Below are 21371 nucleotides of genomic sequence, written 5' to 3'. Positions count from 1 at the left end.
AAAAAGATACCTTTTTACATTTTTAAAAATATTTTTAGTAGTACTGATTTTGCAAAACCATTCAGACATTTCCCTTCAATTTGCAAAAGTTATCTAGCCAGGAGGGTTTTACCTGCATGGCCTTAACCTACTGTGAATTTAAATAAGTTGTGCATGAGATAATCTGAGGATTACTGTTTGTACGACAATTTCCTTGGTGGTGCCCTTCATCTGATTATGATCTAGACATAATAGTTAGCCTTCTCCTGAAAATTAACTTGATTGATTTTCTAAAGTGATTTACTACCCTCTTCAACCCTCCATGTACAGTTCACCCCAGCTCCTTTTGTAATTAGTTAATATCAAGTCAGTGGGAGCATAACAAAGGCCTTTAGACACCAAATTTGCAAGCACAAAGTAAACATTTCTTTTCAGTGGCTAAAAAAAGTAAAGAATTTTACAAATACATGTACTATTTTAAATTTGTAAAGAATTACAGGAGAGTGATAAAAAATTAAGAGGGGTTTGTTACTAGAGTTATTTAGAATAGAATGATGGTGGGCCTTGGATGTCCAAAGATGCTAGCCTTGCATATTAATACATAAATATTTATGAGAAAAATTATCTTTCCATTTTTACAAAGCAAGATTTCAAGATGATCTTAAATCATATACCGCACATGAACCATTCTAAAAACTTCATGAAAACAGTGTCACATTCATCAGAAATGCTCTCTGCACCTGCCCCCAAATTAAAAGCCTGCATGGCATGGCATAGGGTACATTCCAAACAATTTAGTTGCCTCAGTTGCATTCACAGCATAAATGGCAGACTCACTGCCACAATGCTTAACAAAAAAAAATGTGTATTTATCCTTAATAAATTGTGGTTTAATGGGAAAAAAGTCACCTACTGGCAATCAATAAAAAAAATTGCATTGAAAAAAATTCCAGTTATGATATCAAACATTTTTAATGTAATTTTTATTTTCAATTAATAAAACAACTATCAAAGGTTGTGCTTGATTACTGATAAGCAGATAATTAACATTTTATTGAAGTAAACCAGAGATAGTAGAAATGACATCCCAAAGACAGATGAATTGTTATTTGTATCGATGGATTCATACTGTTGTTGCATTATCTTTGTCGCGTCTGGCTTAAATGAGCGTCCATGGAATAACTAAAAGGCAACTAACTCTCGGGCTCTACGAAAAAAATTCTACACAAAACAATAATGGAAAGGATAACTAATTTTCTTGTCATTTACGCTCGGATTTACAAGACAACTTCGATAAACGGAAATGAGTACCTGTCTCTCTTGGAGTTCGGAAAATGTCATTAGACATTTCAACGTCTCTTTGCCGTAAAGGATTTAAAGCTTTTTTAACTTCACAGAGTGCCTCGTATGCTCCTCCTGGCTCTTCTCAAGCTGAGCTGGGACATGAAGCGTGCGAAAATGGTGGTGAAGTCCGTCGTCTTAATAAGAATATTTTTCATAAAAGATGTGTCCAAGGCGCTCTGTGCTGTAAAAATGCTAAATAGACGGCTCTTTTGCTGTTTTTAATACACATTTCAGGGTTGATGACATTTTGGTCCGCCATATTGAATGCAAGATCTGCCAGGCGCTCCGCGGCTCGCTCCCTAACCATCAATCCCCGCGCTCCCTGTTTTCCCGCCTTACCGCCACAACGTCCGGCCAATCGGCGCCTGGGGACGAGGCAGTCCCTGATACCTGTGACCTTCGCGAGTCCGGAGTGAGCCATGTGCAGATACGTACGTCATTTCAGTCAATTAACTCATGACAGAAACTCATAATGGACATAATGGGTTTCTGCTCATGATCAGTAGCGGCTTTCATTTGAATGCGCACTCACGGAGGTTTACCACATATTTACAATTTATAGCCTCTTTGTAATCTTGGTTAAATTCTGTCGATAGAATTGCAGGCAGAATAAGCCATTTTTGGCCTCTGGCATTATGCCGGCAATAAAAGAAATTTTGAGCAGAATAAGCAAAAAATGGTAATAAAAACAGTTAAAAGAGATGATTATTATAACAACATGGCAAAGATGGATACGAATCGAATTTAAGAAAGCAAATCCAGTTTAAACTGAAGTTCACCAATGATAGAGACCCGGGGGGGGGGGGTACTCCCTATAATGGCCTATACGGGGAGGTTCCGCCCGAAAGGGGTACCTTTTACAGGCTCCAGGTATATAAAAGGGTAGGAATTTCACAAGTTTAGGTATATGAAAGGGTAGGGAAATCTGCCATGATGTTATTTTCAAAGGCCTTTATATCATATATTTCGAGCAGACGCAACTTTTGGCTGTATCGTTTTAATTTATTAAGCGCTACATAAAAATAACAAGAAAACTTCCCGTTTTAGGTAAATGTGATGTCGTGTAAGTATATGAAAGTGGTGCCTTTTTGCAATGAAAGGTATACAAAAGGGGTACCTTTTCTATCAAAATGGTATATAAAAGGGTAAGGGGTTGGATCTTCGGGCGGAGCCTCCCCGTACAAAACTTTTGGAGTACCCCCCCGGGGGATAGAGACTCCGACCACAGCCTATATAAACTACAATTAGCGGTATACGGCGTCCAGTAAAGAGACAGAGAGAGAAAAAAAATTAAATCCCTGTCACTAAATTTTCTGACTTTTATTTTACCGAGCAGAATATGAGCAGAACAGCTGTTTGCGAGCAGAATTTTAAGCAAAGTAGATAGTAGAGCACTGCCGGAAGGCAAAACCAGGCCAATTATCAAGCAGAAGTTATCCAAGCCCACCGCCCAGTAGGCACAATAAAAGTAGTAGTGATGTAGTGAAGCTTGTTAAAAAGGAGCTCCACCCAAATGTCGGCACTTGAGACCGATCCTAGTGAGAAGGCTCGGCAAGTTGGTTTATTATATTATCAGCTTAAAAAATGATATGAGCTGCTGAAATTAAACAATCGGTTTCGTGCTATATAATAATTAGCTACATTGAATAACAACTTATCAATATTCCTATCTAATTAATTTGCCTAAATTGATTGCAAGGCTGGTACAACGGCAGGAGGGCAAGATTTATTGGCCAATATTTCAACTAGCAGAGCTAGTCTTCTTCAGGGCCAGTACTATAATATAAGGAAAATAACGGCTCTAAAATTTGAATTTGGATAATACAGTGTGGGTTAATGTTTAACTAATACAGGCTATATAAAGATATACGGTGACAAGATATTATTGTTTATACATATTATCGTGCAGGCTCCGACCTGGAAAACAGTCACGCTATCCATGGTAGGGAAATAATCTGAACGATCAGTTATATGACCTATATCGGAAGAACAAAATTTGCTCATTCTATTCTTGCTGGCTTTGTCGAACTGTTCTTTTTATTAAAATAAAAGAAAGGGTCAAGTACTCTTCCACTGAGCACATTGTCGTCTAGCGCAAATGATGACACTGCAAAAGAGCCTATCAAGACGATGACAGATCTGCCAGGTCCTGTCAGCCTTCCAGTTATAGGGACAATTTGGACGCTCTTCGTTAAGTCGCAAGGCGAGCCGCTTGAAAACGAATGTTATCTGCGCAAGCAAAAGACGTCAAAAATATGACAGAATATGCCGAGTTCAGGTGCCTGGTGTTACGATGGTTTTTATAGCAGATCCCGCAGATGTAGCGAAAGTACAACAAGCTGAGCCAAAATATCCTCAACGACTTCATTTCCCTATTCTCGAATTACCGCGAGAAACGACGAAAGATTCTTGGCGTTTCCCAGACTGGTACAACATCGAAGTGTGCTACGTAAACGGATGCGGGGCTTCCACCCAACTATTATGCAGCTCTTTAATTAGCTACGTGCTTGTTAGGCGTATCGGTTGTACCGAACCAATCACGTTCTATGATGTAGCGCACGTGACTTCGTTGTCCGGCAGTTTGCAAAATGGCGTAACGTTAGTCAGTCTCTGAAACTTTCATTAAGTCATCGATTATCCAACATCGCGAGGTAACAGGTAATCGACGTTAAGACGATTATTGAGTACACCAAAAAGGGGTATACTCAATAAGTATATACTTAAACAGTGGATAGCGTTTTTGGCGCGCGCTGATTGGTTACTCAAACTCCGATCCGCGAATATCCTTGTTAACTATTCACCTCCGAGTATTGTTACGCGCGCGAGAAAAATTGTACTCTTTGACAGAAGTAGACTAGTCAAAAATTATCCTTTTTAGTGCAGAATGCACTATTGTGATGGTTTGGTGTGGTTGGCGTCAGCTAAACCCCTAAACCACTAAACCACTAAACCACTAAACCACTAAGCCACTAAACCGCTAACGCGGTGTAAACTTTTAATCACCAATTAATTAATTAATATCAATTAATTAATTATTTCTGTAAAGGGGGGAGGGGATGGAGAGCACCTGACCGTGTGCACTTGGTAAAACGGGAGTATATTTACGATACTTACAACTGAAGAACTCAAGGTATATATTTGTTTCAGAAAGCACTATGCTCTCCTTGTGGTACAATTCTTTCTGGAACAAAATACTTTGTGCTAAACGCATGCGCAGATCAGTCTACATCACGAACATTGCGTGTTCTGCAGAAGGATTTGTATAGACTCCGTGGCGCCAAGTTAAAACCACAAATTAATTGAATTAGACACTAAGGCGTCATAGCAGTTCATGTGAAATAATTCTTGATATGGCAACGCTGTTTTCTTAGAAAAGGTGATCTAGCATCTCATAATTAATTGATAATATCTGTGTTATAATCAATGTCGCCTTGTTTGCAGAAAATAAATCACGTTACCATATCATCATGATACATCCGTTTCTGACAAAAACAAAAGTATCTCGTTTGCTGTTTCAATATCAAACTGAAATTCAAGCTATCGAAAATTAAAATAACAGGGACGTGTTTAGAAATTTTGTATTAAAGCCTAACGTGGTGTGCTTTTCAATGCGGTAGAATTCCTGTAGAATCCGTGGCGTTAATTTAATTAGACTTAAAAGGCATCACAGCGATCTGCGAGAAAAACAACAGTATCATATTACATCCGTCACTTCCTTTCCTTTGATTTGTTCTCCATCGGTTGAACTAACCTCCGTTTTATTTTGTAAAACCTCTGCCTCTTTAGTGTTTGAACATGCTTTCGTGACGGTTCCGACATTTCTTGAAAGAAATCTTCACACTACGTGCTTCTCGGCTTCATGCTTGAGTGAGCGTGTGACGTGTTCACCAGACCGTGGCGAGAGCATGTTCTGGCGCACGGAATGCCTTAGCGTGGGAAAAAGCCGCAATTTTTAGGGACAATTTCGGGGGGGAAAAGTCGCAATTTCGACATTTTATGCTTTGTAATTCATAGTTTTTGCTCTGCTCGTGCACTGTTCTGAAAATTTGTAATTTTTTAGGTCTTTTTCTAAATGCTGAAGGGCACAATGCGGTATGATTCTTGTAGAATCCGTGGCGTTAATTTAATTAGACTTAAACGCATCATAGCAGTCTAAGAGAAAAACAAAGGTGTCATGTTACAAACCTTTGCACGAAAAGCACAAATATCACGTTTGCTGCTTCAATAGTCTTTTATAAAACCAAGTTAGCGAAAGTTGACATAAAAAAACAACGGGTTTAAATGATTAAAAACTTTCTTTACTAAAAAAATTGTGCTCTTAGAATTTCAACTAATCGCCCGCTTGTGTGACGTTTCAATTACGGCAATCTTTTTCCCGGATGTAGGTTGTCACGTGATTTTGTTGTTTGCTACATTTCTTACGATCCGCCATTTTGGAAAGTGGAAGGAGGTAGGACAGCTCGACTAATCTGCTGATTAGTTCGTGTACAAGAAACATTAACGAGTGTTGCAGTGTTCACGTTTATGCTGAACACTGCTTATCTCCAAAAATAATCAGCAACTGTTCTTTAGACGAACCATTGGTGGACAGTGTGTACTTTCAACAGCCACCGTCATCCTAAGTGCATTAGGTTTGGATGGGAAATTGAGAGGCAAGGCGATGGCGTGTTCATGACAAGGTCGAAATGTATTACGTTTCGCCTTTCAATGTCTTACCGGAAATAAATTGACGCAAATAAACATAAAAACAGCGTTCCAAACTGAAGAGTAAACTCATTTGACTTATTCTCAATGGAAATTATTATTCTGTCAATTGTTTTTCCATATTGCATTCTGCACTTACCAAATCATCGAGATTTTTGGCTATATTATCTCACTTTTGTTTTAGTATATACTAAAACAACAATTCACCTCGGTGTCGGTGTCTAGTGGTGGATATTTACCGGGCCGAAAAATGACATCACACAAATTCACTGGTGCCGTGACTGCCGTCTCTCGAGCTGGTCGGTATTGATTTTTATAAATTTCGACATGCTGAACAAACGAACAATAAAACGATAGATTTTCTACACAATTATGACTATTGTGAAACAAAATATTGCTCTGGCTACAAAAAAGCGCGATTGTAATTTCTTCAATTCAAGATGTGAGTGGAGAGGCATCTACTGTAGCCGATGATCATGCATGTGCATCATTTCGCTGTTAGCGCTGTCCAGTGACGTCACAATCACTTCCCTGTTCAGTTAGCTAGTGACGTCACTAAGCAGCATAGACAACATTTGTTTCGGGGAATGCAACTTGAGACCCATCAAGGGACACGGCTGAAATTCAGGCTTGCAACTCGAAAGGCGAATCAACAAGAGTTAACTGTTCATTGATTCAAGGTTTTAAACACAGTATGGTTTCCCAGGAGACCCTCGTACGGTCTTCCTCTGGTCGCCTGTCATCATTATTTGTTTTTGTTGTGACTGCTGTTTGCCTAATGATATTCAACATCATGTTCATGGCATTTGTGTGTGTGCGAATCGACCGTCGCGTGACTAGACTTGATAGGGAACTGAATGAACTGCGATCTTCCTCTCTGGCGGGTAACGAAGTAAAATCGACAGATATGTGCAAGCAGAAACAAGCCTCAACTAGTGTTGGTAAGATTCGTGAGAGAAACAAGCGCGCCATTCCAATCATCTCGCTGCAAGAACTTAGCCGCAAAGTGGAATCGTTGGAACAGAGGTAAAGTAACATTGTTTATTTTGTTTATTGTTTCTGCGTACGTGGATCTGCGTGTTTGTTTTGAAGCAGTTGCTTCGAATTCGTCTGAGAGAAACAAACAGTACACTGGACGGGTCTCCTTACTGAGCACGGGCTCGATACGGGTCTGGACTACTGGGGTGATTTAGAGAGGACCTCTTAAGAGCGGAATTCTCTATCTTTTTAGAATTTTCGGACAAAAAGGTTACAATCGAATTTTTTTTTATTACGCCAAAAAGACCCTTTGGGTGAACTATTTTTGAAAATAATATGTAAAACTGCCAGCGAGTTTCATTTTTTGAGAAAACGAGGAAAGTTTGTAATTCGAGCTCATGATGTCTGAACGCCGAGGAAAACTAATTAATTGACAGCAATTTCGTGGCATTTTCGATGCGCAGGTTCTCAACTTCAGAAACTTGCCTTGAGTTCATTTTTACATGAGTATTTAATCATCCCTAGGTCTTGCTTTTAAACCGAAAATCTAACTGAAATATGTAATTGTTGACACATTTTTACCGTGTTAAAAATTCTATCGATCGCAATTTAATTTACATACCGAATTTGACCTAACTTCAGAGGGCTAGAACACCAAGGGTATACGCTTTTATCGGTAAAACATGGGTTCTTTGGAAAGCCCTATTCTTCCTTCTTATCATAGCCAAAGCGTTAGTTTGGCCCGTAAAAAGTGAGTGCGCTAGCACGAAAAATAGACAGGCATTTTTGACATGTTTCCGCCATAATTTCCATTCTGCAGTCAACCGGGTTATGTCGAACTAAATTGTTAAAACAAATTAAATTTGGTCTTATGCTTCGCCGTTATCAGTTTTAATGAGTTTAATTTTTTGCTACAAAACTACAATATCTCAATTTTTAACAGAAAGGAACAGTTTTAATAAAAAAATAAATAAAGCAACAAACAAGACATGCTCACCTTCATCGTGCCGCCGTTAATTTATGCGAGGGAAGAGAGTTGTCGCTGTATTTTGTTTTCATTTCCACTGAAGCGTTTCCTTCCACTTCTCAGTTTTTAAATATAAGAATACCCTTTTTACGTATATACATCTCAATTTAGACGACATTCCTGACATTTAGCAAGAATCTTATCCACCAAAACGGCAAATTCGTGCTATGTGCTGTTTCAGGTACTCGTCACGCAAGAGAATTTATTGATATCATATTTCAAACACAAGTTGACGTGACGTAGAGACGGACCATTGAAATTACCGGTGGGGTGTTGACTTCTTCCAAAAAAAAAAAAACTGTTTCAAGAAAAAAGGAAAGTGACATAGTGCATTGTTGAAAAAACAAATAATGCAAAGAAAGAACAAAACGAGCAGTAGTTGTGATATTTTAGCGGAGGAGTGGGGGGTGGGAGAAGGTTTCGTATAAGAAATTTTGGATTTTGTGGAGTGAACAGGGGAAAACGTTCTGATAAAGAGAGGGGAGATAATGAATTTCAGTTATAATATTTATAATAATTCTTGCGTATAAAATCTTACATGCGTTACGAAAAAGGCCTGTATCTTTAGGCAAAAACTGAACGTCGTGCAATGCTTGTGCCCTGGAATATAATCCTGCAGACACGTAGGCCCACTAACCCCCTTCCAGCTAATGGTCACTAATAGGTCACAAACAGGTAAAACTCTGCGTCCGCATGACCACAATGTACACTGGGGGCTATTTTTCTTAGCGGAAAATTATTAAGTTAATCTATTTGCTATATGTGATAGATATAGACGTCCACTGTTGTTCTTACAGACCTTGTGAAATTTTGTCCGCCAAACAAGCCGTAGCCTGATCTCGCGGGCCTGATATTGCTTCAGGCAGTCGGTTTATAGTCCAGGTATTAGTTTTGGAGCAGCGCAAAAAATAAATAAATAAATAAATATATCAATAATAGAAAGAGTTTTGGGTTGTTCTGATAGACAGGGAGAATGAATAAATCGTTTCGCTACTTCGCCTGCATAAGACCCTCGCAACTTTTTCCGCTCGCCTTTATTCTCGTTAATCGCATTTTTTCGTGCTACTCCCAAAGTGTTCACCAGGGTTCTTGGTCAGCTACAAGCAAAAGAAATAAGCAATGGTCGTCCAGTTTACGTTTGGCGGATTAAATTTCAGCCGCCGTATGGTTTAAATTACCGTATTTTCTATCCATAACCTTTACTTCATGCTCTTTTGTGTAGTTAAAATACCGTTTATGTTCCTTTTGTCATGTAAATCATGGTTGCAACATAAACGTGTTCAATCCGCAATAATGTACCTTTGGGAAACTGTAAAACTTAGATGCCCAGGGAAAGTTTTTCGGGGCAAAACGAAGAGCAAAATCGCCTTGCTTTGTAAAACTGCCCCTTGGTCTCTGAGATCGACAAAAACAAATCAATCTGAAAATTTGACAGAAATTTGCCTACCCTTAATAAACGCTCGGCCCGGATTAAACCCCAGCTTCAATTAAACGCCGGGGCCACCAATCCAAGTTCGAAATAATCGCCGGGGGTGCTTAATTGAGAAAATACGGTAATACAAAAAAAGGGAACATCATGATCTGACATCCAAATACGAGGTGTAACCACCCTAAATTAATGTTTTTAATGTGTACGGATACTGGATCTTTCCATAATATTCGGACAAAATTTCTTCAGATCTGTAAGAAAGATAGTTGACGTCTAAAAATACACTGTTTTTATTTTATAAGAATCTAGTTAATAAGAATATCAAGGCTGAAATTTGCGAATTTTTAAGAATAAGGCTAAGATTTTGAAAAAAATATAATTTTGTGTTGAAACTTTGTATATAGAATAGAACGGACCGTCTCTAAACGGCAAAACCTTTTACTATCCAATAACACGATAAAAATTTGCACTAGCCAAAATGTTCGATGCCCACGATAGTTCGATGAACAGTACATGCAGTGCCGTAGCAAGGGGAGGGGCCAGGAGGGCCCGTGCCCCCCAGTTTTTTTCCCGAAAAGTAAAAACAGACCTGTATAAAATGTTGAAAAATAAAATTTTATCTCCCGAAAGGTTTGAAACAATAACATTTGTACTTCTTCACATTTTTTAACGTACATACGTGCTAATTAAAAGTTCTAAGGCAACTCAGACAGTTTTTAAATAACTACAAACTTACCATGATGACTCTAAAAGGTAAAACATTTGCTGGTTTCATGATACAGAGACAGTCCGGTTTTTTTTTGTAATTGACGTTAATAGTGTTATACTCTCTTCAATGTGCATTGGTTTGCTAAGACAGTGTAGAAAGTAACGAATTCGAAATATGCGTAAATCACAAATAGCTCTTGGAAAACGCTGGAAATAGCATTTTCAAGCCTCTAGATTTCAAAATATTCTGCGGAGGAGGGGGGGGGGGGAGGATTATGCCCCCAGAACCGCTAGCAGCTCGCGCCTCCGGCGCTCACGTGCCCCTCCTCCCTTATTTTACCCTTGCGACGGCACTGACATGATCAATAGATACCCATTGCGTACTAAACGGAAATGTTAAACGATATAAACGAGTATTAGAATGTTCATAAGAATATTTTCATTCTAAATTCAGCAGAAAACCTGAGTCGGAAAAACAACAGATTTATCTAATGGACGTACAATAAATATAGGCAACTGAAAGCAAGGCTGATCGTATATTTCGTGAAAGGTTGACTTGGCGAGACACCGCCGCGACTTTAACCGATACAGAAGATTGCAACCGCAGACATCTTTCTCGTTCTTATTGGGACTCAATGCGGTGTAGCAAATCTAAATGACACCAGCTCGAAGAGCCGACGCAAATATATTGCCCAATAACCCGTACACTGTATCAAGTTCCGTACTTTGCTGGAGGAGGGTGGGGGCAAACATTTTTGGCCTACTTGTCTGGAGGATTTTATTCTAGGGCACAAGCATTGCAGCGACATTTGGGGGCTACTGGGACCGTTTAGTTCGCCAATGGGGTAAAAGGGGAGGGATTTGATTATGCCTGTTAAATATATTGTCCCTTTCTTTATCAGAACGTCTTCTCCTGTTCCCCCACATAATCCAAATGTTTAATACGACCCCTCCACCCTCCCCCCCCCCCCAAAAAAAATAATAAAATAATTAAAAAATAAAACTCCTCCTTTAAAAGATGACAACTACTTCTCGTTTTGGTTCTTTCTTTACCTTATTTTTTTTTAACTATGCACTATGTCACTTCCCTTTTTTCTTGAAACAGTTTTTTTTGGGGAAAAGTCAACACCCCACCGGTAATTTCAATGGTCCGTATCCACGTCACGTCAACTTGTGTTTGAAATATGATATCAATAAATTCTCTTGCGTGACGAGTATAGCCAACAGCACATAGCACGAATTTGCCGTTTTGGTGGATAAGATTCTTGCTAAATGTCAGGAATGTCGTCTAAATTGAGATGTATATACGTAAAAAGGGTATTCTTATATTTAAAAACTGAGAAGTGGAAGGAAACGCTTCAGTGGAAATGAAAACAACATGCAGCGACAACTCTCTTCCCTCGCATAAATTAACGGCGGCACGATGAAGGTGAGCATGTCTTGTTTGTTGCTTTATTTATTTTTTTATTAAAACTGTTCCTTTCTGTTAAAAATTGAGATATTGTAGTTTTGTAGCAAAAAATTAAACTCATTAAAACTGATAACGGCGAAGCATAAGACCAAATTTAATTTGTTTTAACAATTTAGTTCGACATTACCCGGTTGACTGCAGAATGGAAATTATGGCGGAAACATGTCAAAAATGCCTGTCTATTTTTCGTGCTAGCGCACTCACTTTTTACGGGCCAAACTAACGCTTTGGATATGATATGAAGGAAGAATAGGGCTTTCCAAAGAACCCATGTTTTACCGATAAAAGCGTATACCCTTGGTGTTCTAGCCCTCTGAAGTTAGGTCAAATTCGGTATGTAAATTACATTGCGATCGATAGAATTTTTAACGCGGTAAAAATGTGTCAACAATTACATATTTCAGTTAGATTTTCGGTTTAAAAGCAAGACCTAGGGATGATTAAATACTCATGTAAAAATGAACTCAAGGCAAGTTTCTGAAGTTGAGAACCTGCGCATCGAAAATGCCACGAAATTGCTGTCAATTAATTAGTTTTCCTCGGCGTTCAGACATCATGAGCTCGAATTACAAACTTTCCTCGTTTTCTCAAAAAATAAAACTCGCTGGAAGTTTTACATATTATTTTCAAAAATAGTTCACCCAAAGGGTCTTTTTAGCGTAATAAAAAAAATTCGATTGTAACCTTTTTGTCCGAAAATTCTAAAAAGATAGAGAATTCCACTCTTAAATACTGATGTTTTAAATATTTCAGTTGATAACGCCGACATGCTTTTAGTATGAGTTTGGGATGCCTGTAGGGTGCACTGAAAGTTTATCTCATACTTGTTTTTTGGCAGGCTGGAAAATGCATCCAAATTGGGCACAGGCTCCTCGAGTCCGTGTTTAGTTGCCGCATTACGAGGTGGGCTCAGTAAGTAAATGTACAAGTAAAACAGGTTGGAATAATATTTTGAGCGAAGTATGAATGATCACTTACACTGTGATCTAACCTCGGTCAGGTTCAAAGGATGAAAAGATAACGCCGTATATCCACCAGATAAATCACTATCCAGTGGACAGCGTAGTGTTTTTGTCAACACTTATCCGGTGGATAGCGTTATTCACCCTTTGAACAATTCGGGTCTGGATGTAAAATTACGAGTAAACGTCTCGTTTAAGATAATTACCTTTACGCGCAACACGAAGATTCCGCTGGAGTACAATTTAAGTTGTGATCACTGATCATGAAACGAAACCTGTACTGCAAAACGTTAATTGGCCTTCTAACATAAGCCCTGCATGATCCTGAGGCAGTTTGCCTATTTAGGAATAACTTTTGAGTGATTTCTATGAACTATGACGTAAGACTTCGATTAGTTTCTTAAAAATAATAATTTTTTTTTCGGTATCAATTCAGGTCGGGATGGCAGAGATGGTGCGAAAGGGGACACAGGGCAGCCAGGCAATATGGGACCAAAGGGACCTCCTGGAGTAAGAGGTGAAGCTGAATAAACACCATGCTTTACTCTGGCGCAGAAAATACCCACATGTATTTATATAAAACCTTTTCCTCCCAGAATTAAAGATCGATAAGAAAAAGGCAAAGTCGCGCACTACATAGGTCTTCATACGCACACGAACACGAGCACAGTTACACCAGCTTGAAGCTGGATACCTAACTACCTATTTTTAATATAACTGTGATTTAGGAATAACTTTTGAGTGATTTCTATGAACTATGACGTAAGACTTCGATTAGTTTCTTAAAAATAATAATTTTTTTTTTCGGTATCAATTCAGGTCGGGATGGAAGGGATGGCAGAGATGGTGCGAAAGGGGACAGAGGAGAGCCAGGCAATATAGGACCAAAGGGACCTCCTGGAGTAAGAGGTGAAGCTGAATAAACACCATGCTTCGTTCTGGCGCATAAAATACCCACATGTATTTATATAAATCCTTTTCCACCCAGAATTAAAGATCGATAAGACTGAAAAGGCAAAGTCGCGCACTACATAGGTCTTCATACGCACACGAACACGAGCACAGTTACACCAGCTTGAAGCTGGATTACCTAACTACCTATTTTTAATATAAATGTTATTTATTTTTTAGCTAGAGGGGTTGTGTAGACAAATCGCTTTCATCATATCTTACCTTTGCAGAGACAGTTATGTCAACCGATTAAGATTTGACACAAAACCTCGTTCATACTCATAGATCTGGTTGCGTTGGTAGATTATTCATTTTTATTGCTTTGGGAATTAATTAGCCTGCGTTAATTACAGACGAACAAAACTCCAGTATAGTTTAGTTTGTCTGCAACGCAGGCTAGGAATCCATCAATGAGAGGTTTATACGCACACTTGCAGTTTAGAAAAGAATTAACCTGGCACGTAATTAAGGCTTTTATTGTACGTTATTATTTCAAACGCCCAGACTAGTCTTTATTGACTGCTCACGGTACGTTGCTAGGTGACAGAGGTCCTACTACAGGTGCAGTGTACATTCGCTGGGGGCGAACATCATGCCCTGCTGGTGCACAGCTTTTGTATAAAGGTGAGACAAGTTGGGAAACACAGGGTAAAGTAAGATGTTCGGTATAGCGGAAACACGACGGAATCTTAAACCTGTGCGTTTCCGTTGCATTTCCGCAAAAAGGATACAACGGAGACACGCGCGCGCACGGCTGTACAAAATTTCTCCATATGATTGCACATTTCTGCAAAGTTTCCGTTTACGGACACCTTTTTATTTTGTTTTCGCGACGTTTACTCAATGGAAACGTTACTAAAACCTGTTTATACTGTTTTCGTGACGATCAGCTCAATGGAAATGGTTCGTACTAAATTATAGTAATTAAGTACATGCAAAGCTTAGGACAGAAGGTGTCAACGCTAAAAAACACTGTTTGAGCACTTCGAAGCAGTTATAACAATATACTTTCTCTCAAATCTGGAAGCCTTTTGCTTTAGATGTCACTGATGCAAACAGCCGGAGGCTGAAATACGTAATATTTGCACCTTGCTTACCTTGCCATGCTTGCCTTGATTTTGCTTTCATTTTCTTTTCGCATCTTTCGAATTACGGCTGTCTGAGACATGGTCGGTAACAAATTATAAGAGATTTTCAACCAAACATTTATTTAGCAAGTGAATGAAAAGGGAGAAGGGAAAAATGATCTTTCGTATGTTAAGTTGACCCTTCTTCCACTACCGTCAGACTTCCGTAAAAGGGAAGGGGCAATCTTAAGCAGGCTACCATAATATGTTAAATTGCTCAACTCGATCGATGAGATTTTTCTGATTGATCTGTCTGTCTATCCCCAGGTCGCATAGGTGGAAATTATCACAGTCATACTGGTGGTGGGTCGAACCACATTTGCCTTCCTGAACAGCCACAATACGCAAAGTACGACGACACTTGGCAATACTCTTCCTCCGCCGTATATGGCGCAGAATATGCAGTGAGTGGTTTCAATCCCTTCAAGAAGCCTCTCAACAATTATGATGCCCCGTGCGCAGCGTGCCACGTTGAGTCACGTGGCTCTCAGTTGATGATTCCTGCTAGGTACGACTGTCCTACCGGGTGGACACGTGAGTACTGGGGCTACCTCATGACGAAGAGCTACGCGAGTAAAGGGAACACTGATTTCATTTGTGTGGATGAGGATGCCGAAGTTGTGCCGTTTTCTCATGCAGATTCCGGCGGAGTCAAGTTGAATCCGGTCCAAGGAGAATGCTATGTATTACCATGTGGCCCTTATGTTAATGGACGGGAAATGACATGTGCAGTTTGTAGCAAGTAAAGACAATTCTGGAAATTAGTTCCATTCTGGAACACACCGATGAAGGGAATCTGACTCGATAGCTAAGGAAGGCGAAATATGAAACATTTTCTGATAAGCTACTAGCCTGCTCAGGACCCGCTCTCTCGCTCGCTTTGCTCGCGTTCGCCGCTAGCTTCGCAGGCTAATAAATTACAAAACACAACAACTGCCAGTAGGAGGAGAATCTAATATCTTATGTTACCGAATATCTTCAAAAGTTTAAATTGTTTCAAATGTGCATTTTTTAATTTGTTTAAATATGAGGTTCCTTTTGTGATCTTTTAAGCTTTCTCTTGTCTCTCTTCTGGCTTCTGATGCTGTTCAACATAAAGTCCTTTCAATTGCATATACTAGCTAAGCAAAAGACTGATTGGCTATAATCATGGGCTCCTGCTTTAATATAATTTGACACGTCCCGAGGAGTTTTTGGTCAGGGTTCTTTTTGTTGAGTTGCAGAAAAATATTAAGGAAAACTCAAAATGCAATTTCAGGTTTCCAACCCGTGGCCTTGGCAATTGGTTTTTATTAACAAGCATTGCCTGTCATTGACGTTGAAAACATTGTAAGTCTCGTACAAACTCTTTATTCATTTTACGCTATACGTTTGCCCCATTTTCAATATGGCGCGGATTTTTTTCCACGAAGTTTATGGGATCAGTTATTTTTTTTAAAGGTTGTTTCTCGGAATCTACTGTTAGTTAAATTGAAAATTTCATTAGGTTTAATTTTAGTCACATCACAATTATTGTACTTGCTTGGTAGTTGATACATTCCGGCTGCAATTGCAGGCTATCAATGAATAAGCAATGCAGTAAAATGTACCACATTGAGCTTAATATCACTCAAAGAATTGACAACATATAAGTATGCTGTTAATTTTAACGGCTTATGTTAAATTGTTGTTTCATTTGGTAGCAAACGGTCGTTTACACTGAATGAACTGAATCAGTGCATGGTCCTACATACGCAAACCTCCGTATAAACTTCCCGTTTGTTGGAGACCTTGCCATGCGTTTATGATTCTATATCGTGAGTTTGCATAAAGTTTGGAATTTAAACCATTCATGGTCATCTCTTAGCAGTTTACTTTACTGAAAAAAACTATAAAAGTTACCACCGTCATGACTTAGAATGATGGACCTGATCATTTAGTTGAAAATGATCTTGACTAACAGCTTAACTCCCCAAAGAAGAAGACCTTTATTTAAAGTGGTCATGCACTTTTATTAGCTAGAGTTTACCTGACGGGGCATCTAATTATACAATGAGATGCACTAGCTAATTCGCAGGAATGCTAATAAAATAAATAAAACAATTAAAAATAAATTTAAAATATAATAATAACTACCGTCGCAAGTTGAAGACAAGTGTAAATATAATGTGAAAAAAGTAAGGAGCTAGAATCTCAATCAAGGAAATTTTTAGCTCTAATTATCGGTTTTCGTAATTATTGCAAAGAAATATTTACAATGAAATTGTTAGTAGAACTTTTAAAGGGCAAGCAATGCAAGCAACATCAACCGTCTGCTAATTACAGGCTTCGCGGCGGTGGGCTAATACTGTCGACGGAAGTCTTTATACCCGATTTAATAGCAAAGGAACACTCGGATGACCACAATACGCTCTGAGATTAATGATCGCCATTACACTAGTTTGTATCTAAAAGACCTCTTTGTGTTTTTGTTTTTGAAAGAAAACAAATCTCAATTCATCCCTGTCGTGAATAAAACCACTTTTAGTTTTATCCGAGACTATCATGAAAGACTTTCGTGAGGATCTAAAAGGAAAATCTGTTTGGACACCTAATAATTATTAACAAGTGAACATTGGTATAACTAAACAACACTAGCTTTAATATTCGAAGATCAATATTAAGCAGACTGTTATTTTTAAATCCCGCTATTTTTCGATTCTGTGGTCGAAAGTCATGCTTGATTGACTGACCACAGGAACATTTGTGAATCGCTAACGAGTTTGTGAAAAAATTTGTCCCACTTCTCGACTTAAAAAATACCCCAACTTTCCTATTCCTTATATTTTTTCTTCTCTTATTTTTTTTCAAGGAATACCGATTTCTACTTGTTGAATGGTAAAACGTTCGCGTGCGATCGTGACGCAAGAGACAATAAAAATCGTGTCATTGCTAAGTACCAATATCAGTAAGGACTTCTGTTTTGTAGCATCAAACTTTATAATAATTTAGCACTAAATAGTAAACTTCAAAATCACAATGGACAACGTAACCGTTTTTTCTAGTGAGTCAGTATAAATTCTCGCTTAAATTAGGGTGCCAATCCTTGCGAGAAAAAAAAATAAAAGTGTCGTCTCATTTCAGTTTTCCTAAAAACGCCCCTAAATGCTCAGTGGACGTTAAGCGGAAAAATATCGGCATTTGTCGACGGCCCCTTACTCTGCTGAACAAGTGCGCAAATATCTGCACTTTCGCAACTCTTTCCAGTCATCAACCACACAAACAGACTCGCCAGTCTCCTGGCTGTTAGATATTTGCCATGGCCGTTTTTTGTCAATGTACTTCTTTTCTCCCGTTAAACCGTGCGAGGTGGCGTGTATATCTGGAAGAGAAATCATCGAATTGCTACGAGTCAAAGATGAGAATGTTTTTCTTCTAGCTCGAGGAATAGAGTGTTTGTCATCTTCTTCAGAAGACAAAGAAAACGAAGAGGATAGCAATCTTTGCCTTTTGGTATTGCCATCAATCTCTTTCTTTCGTGGTTTAGGGGACGATATTCCGGCCAAATTTGTCTCACTGTTCCATTTTGTAACAGCGTTCCCCAATTGTAAGCTGCTAGAGGAAAGCGGTCTTTGGCCCACTTCATACATGATCCTGGATTGCCGCTCTAAAAGATGTTTCTTCTTCTTGAGAAATAACCTTTCTCCTGAGTTTCTCTCTTTCTGGAGCAGTCGAGCCTCTTTTGTTAGCGTAGCTTGTTCGATAGCATTTCGCACCAGTAAAGTTTTCGCGTTGTTCTTTGATAATAGTACCAGGGGTTCTTCGCTACTCGCTTTCATTTTCCTAGCCGTTGGCCGCGGGTACACTCTATATAGCTAGTGTCGCAAAATTTTGCATCGTTTGTTGCGAAGATTAATCTTACGAAAACCCCACATTCTGTCATTATCGTCCATTGTAGAAGTGACTGGTTTTCCATTAAACAATACCGACCAATATTTTATAATGCTCTATAAAAAATACGAGCTTGACGGCCGTCAAATTTTCAAGTGTCTATTCAATCATCAGTCATTTGAATGATGGATAAAACTATCTATAAAATGTTTAATAATGATAATAGGATAAAATTATTATCATGCAAGTGATTAACAAAATCGCGGGAGTCCTAAATCACCACCGGCCCTCCATGACGGAATAGTATGATTACACCGCAAAGACTGAATTGATCGACACGAAATGGTATTACCAAATAACCGTAACTATATCAAAACAAAAATAAAATATAAACGAAAAGTTTAACTTTCAGGTGAATGAAAGAACGACAACAGTTGAATTTATTTTAAAGGGGTACTATCACGTAGATTTTACAGCACTTTTGGTAAAAAAACCCGTGTGGATTGTTGAAGGGAGAGCAAAATTAATTGATATTTGTTTATAGCGGTTGTTTTTCAAGACACAAGGGCAGATTTTGAAAAAGTCTACTCGAGTCTTTCAATTTCGAATCAAATATTTTTACAAGCGTAACTCCTAACTCTTGTAATAGTTCTTAACAAAACGTGACCGTTACGTTCAGGCTTCCATAAAATGTAAATATGTCTTTAGGCTTTTGACATTTCGACGTCATTCCAATGATAGTGCCTGTTTAAGAGGTATATTCGGAGAGTTTGGAGAATTGAAAGAAACTCGCCCTAATTCGATTTTTTTTTTATTTCGCCAAAACATTGCTTTAGCTGAACTTATTCGAGGAAAAATAGTTTTAAGTTTCAGCGTTTTATTTTACGGGCGAAATTTAAAAAGTTTTGAAGTGTTTGAAATTTGGATACAATGGCCGTTTTCGCCGCTTTGAAGGTTCAAATTTTCACACTTCTTTGAGAAAACAGCGGAGGCGCTAAAACAATCCTATTAAAACGAAACTAAGCAAAAATATTATTTTACCCTTACACTTTAAAGCCGTGTAATAATTTTCTCAAATTGTTATTTGTAGCTTTTGAACTGGGCGTATTAATTCAGTCGCCATTTGTGTCTCGCCCACGAAGGACAAAATAAGGCCAACCTTGACTACTGTAAATGGCCACTGGTATATATCATTTGGTCAAAATATTTACATGTTTAGAAACCTTTGTTATTGGTCTTTACACCAGGAAAGTTTCAGCGCTGGGAATCCAATATTTTTTCGTCAGTAAAATAAACTGTCATGGCATATTAGCGAGTTGTATTTTATGCAAATTACACGGTTAAAATACATTTCACAATGAAATCACTAACAAGAATGAACGACTCACCGCTACTTATCCTTGTTTATGCTGCTGAGCATTTGCTGACGATATTACTTCAACTTCCAGTGTCCTGCTGAGTCTTTTGACAAAATATATCCGGTGATGATGAACTTGCATGAGCGTAAACCAACGGCCACTTCACCAATAAACTCGACAGCAGGAAATTTGATATCCGCGAATTGACATCTGAGTGGCGCTGATTTGCCCAGTTTTCACCGCTCTCTTTAAAAGTCTTTTGAAAACATGGTAAACTATGCACTTCTAACTGCAAAATAATCAGTTTTTATCGATACATTGACGACTTCCAGGAGAATTATTTGTTTAGAAATGCGTGAGCGAAGAAATTGGACTGACCTTTGAATTGACCCCCGCGTCGTCACGTTACTTCCTTCCGTCACGGTATTTAAAATGAAACAAATGAAAAGATTTTCAAAAGATTGTATAAACAGTACACTTATTCTTGATTAGAAAAAAAGTTAACAAAGCTTTTGGAGGTTTTTCATAATTATATTATTATATGTACATGTTTCAGGAAGTTGCAACATCGCACATGTCGTAGTTTTACTACTAATCAAATTATAACTTTCGCAACAAGGCTACGGGCTACAATAAATTACGGCTGGTTAGTGGAAACATAGGCGTACGAGGCGGGGGGGGGGGGGGGGGGGCGAGGGGGGCTGCAGCCCCCCAGTGCCAAAATTTTTCGGGCAAAATGCTTTGAATTCGGGCAATAAGCCTAGAGAAAAAATAGAAAATAAGCCGAAATAGTTTAGTCAACATTACGTTCAAAACAAATTACATCAACAGGAAAAGTATTGAAATATACCTAACTTTGTGGTTCAAAAGTCCAAATTTCTCATTCATCTGCTTTCGTTTCCCGTCGCAAATTGATATAATCATGTTCGATTTTTCTCGCAATTTCTGCGTGACCCCTCAGTTTGATTCAGTTGCAATCAGCGTTTCCATAGCTTGAGCGTTTGCGCACGATCGATGGATTTAGTGCAAGACCTTGAAACAAAGCTGCTTAAATGTAATGAAGCTAATGCTTTCGACTCAGATGTTTAGTTCTCATGATCAGGGCTAGCTTAAAACTTTCAACGAAATGTTTTAAAACCCATTCATCCCTGAATGTTTTACACGCTTTTCTATTTCTTTTAAATGTGGGGAAAACAATGTAAATTGGCTCCCCAAAATTAATTTATTTTTTGCTTAACTAAAATGAATAAATGGAAAATTTTCGAAAAAGAATTCAGTGTATTGACACCTTCGGACGACGCCACGGAATTAATAAAAGAACAAAGCAAGCAGGTGAAGTTTGTACACAACTATTTCATTGCACGTTTTATTTTCTATTTTATATGCCTCTTTTTTCGGCTTCCAACCCATGCCATTTTTTTCGGGCAAAAAGGTCTCCGCCCCCCCCCCCCCCCTCCAGGACCGGAGGTGCCCGTACGCCTATG

At 38.6% G+C, this 21371-nt stretch overlaps 2 protein-coding genes across 6 annotated transcripts; one reads left to right on the top strand and one right to left on the bottom strand.

Annotated features, from left to right (window-relative positions):
• Positions 1-6413: 6413 nt before the first annotated feature.
• LOC144633839 (uncharacterized) lies at positions 6414-17076 on the top strand. 5 transcript variants are annotated; one of them, XM_078492723.1, is made up of 6 exons: positions 6414-7053; positions 12479-12552; positions 13039-13119; positions 13422-13511; positions 14094-14177; positions 14948-17076. In XM_078492723.1, the coding sequence occupies exons 1-6, from the start codon at positions 6722-6724 to the stop codon at positions 15424-15426; spliced, it is 1140 nt and encodes a 379-aa protein (XP_078348849.1). In that variant the 5' UTR covers positions 6414-6721; the 3' UTR covers positions 15427-17076. The 5 variants fall into 5 exon arrangements, with proteins under 5 accessions (XP_078348849.1, XP_078348852.1, XP_078348850.1 ...); XM_078492724.1 differs by having other exon boundaries at positions 6416-7053; positions 12479-12543; positions 14948-17074; XM_078492726.1 differs by lacking the exon at positions 13422-13511.
• A 5-nt stretch (positions 17077-17081) lies between these two features.
• On the bottom strand, positions 17082-18587 carry LOC144633859 (uncharacterized). Its single transcript, XM_078492757.1, has one exon. The coding sequence runs from the start codon at positions 18475-18477 to the stop codon at positions 17854-17856; it is 624 nt and encodes a 207-aa protein (XP_078348883.1). The 5' UTR covers positions 18478-18587; the 3' UTR covers positions 17082-17853.
• Between the last annotated feature and the right edge of the window lie 2784 nt (positions 18588-21371).

The sequence above is a fragment of the Oculina patagonica genome, chromosome 12, assembly GCF_052425735.1.
Source record: "Oculina patagonica isolate OP01 chromosome 12, crgOcupat, whole genome shotgun sequence".
Taxonomy (NCBI): Eukaryota; Metazoa; Cnidaria; class Anthozoa; order Scleractinia; family Oculinidae; genus Oculina; species Oculina patagonica.
Note: the sequence above shows the minus strand (reverse complement) of the source record. Positions and strands in the feature narration are given on the sequence as shown.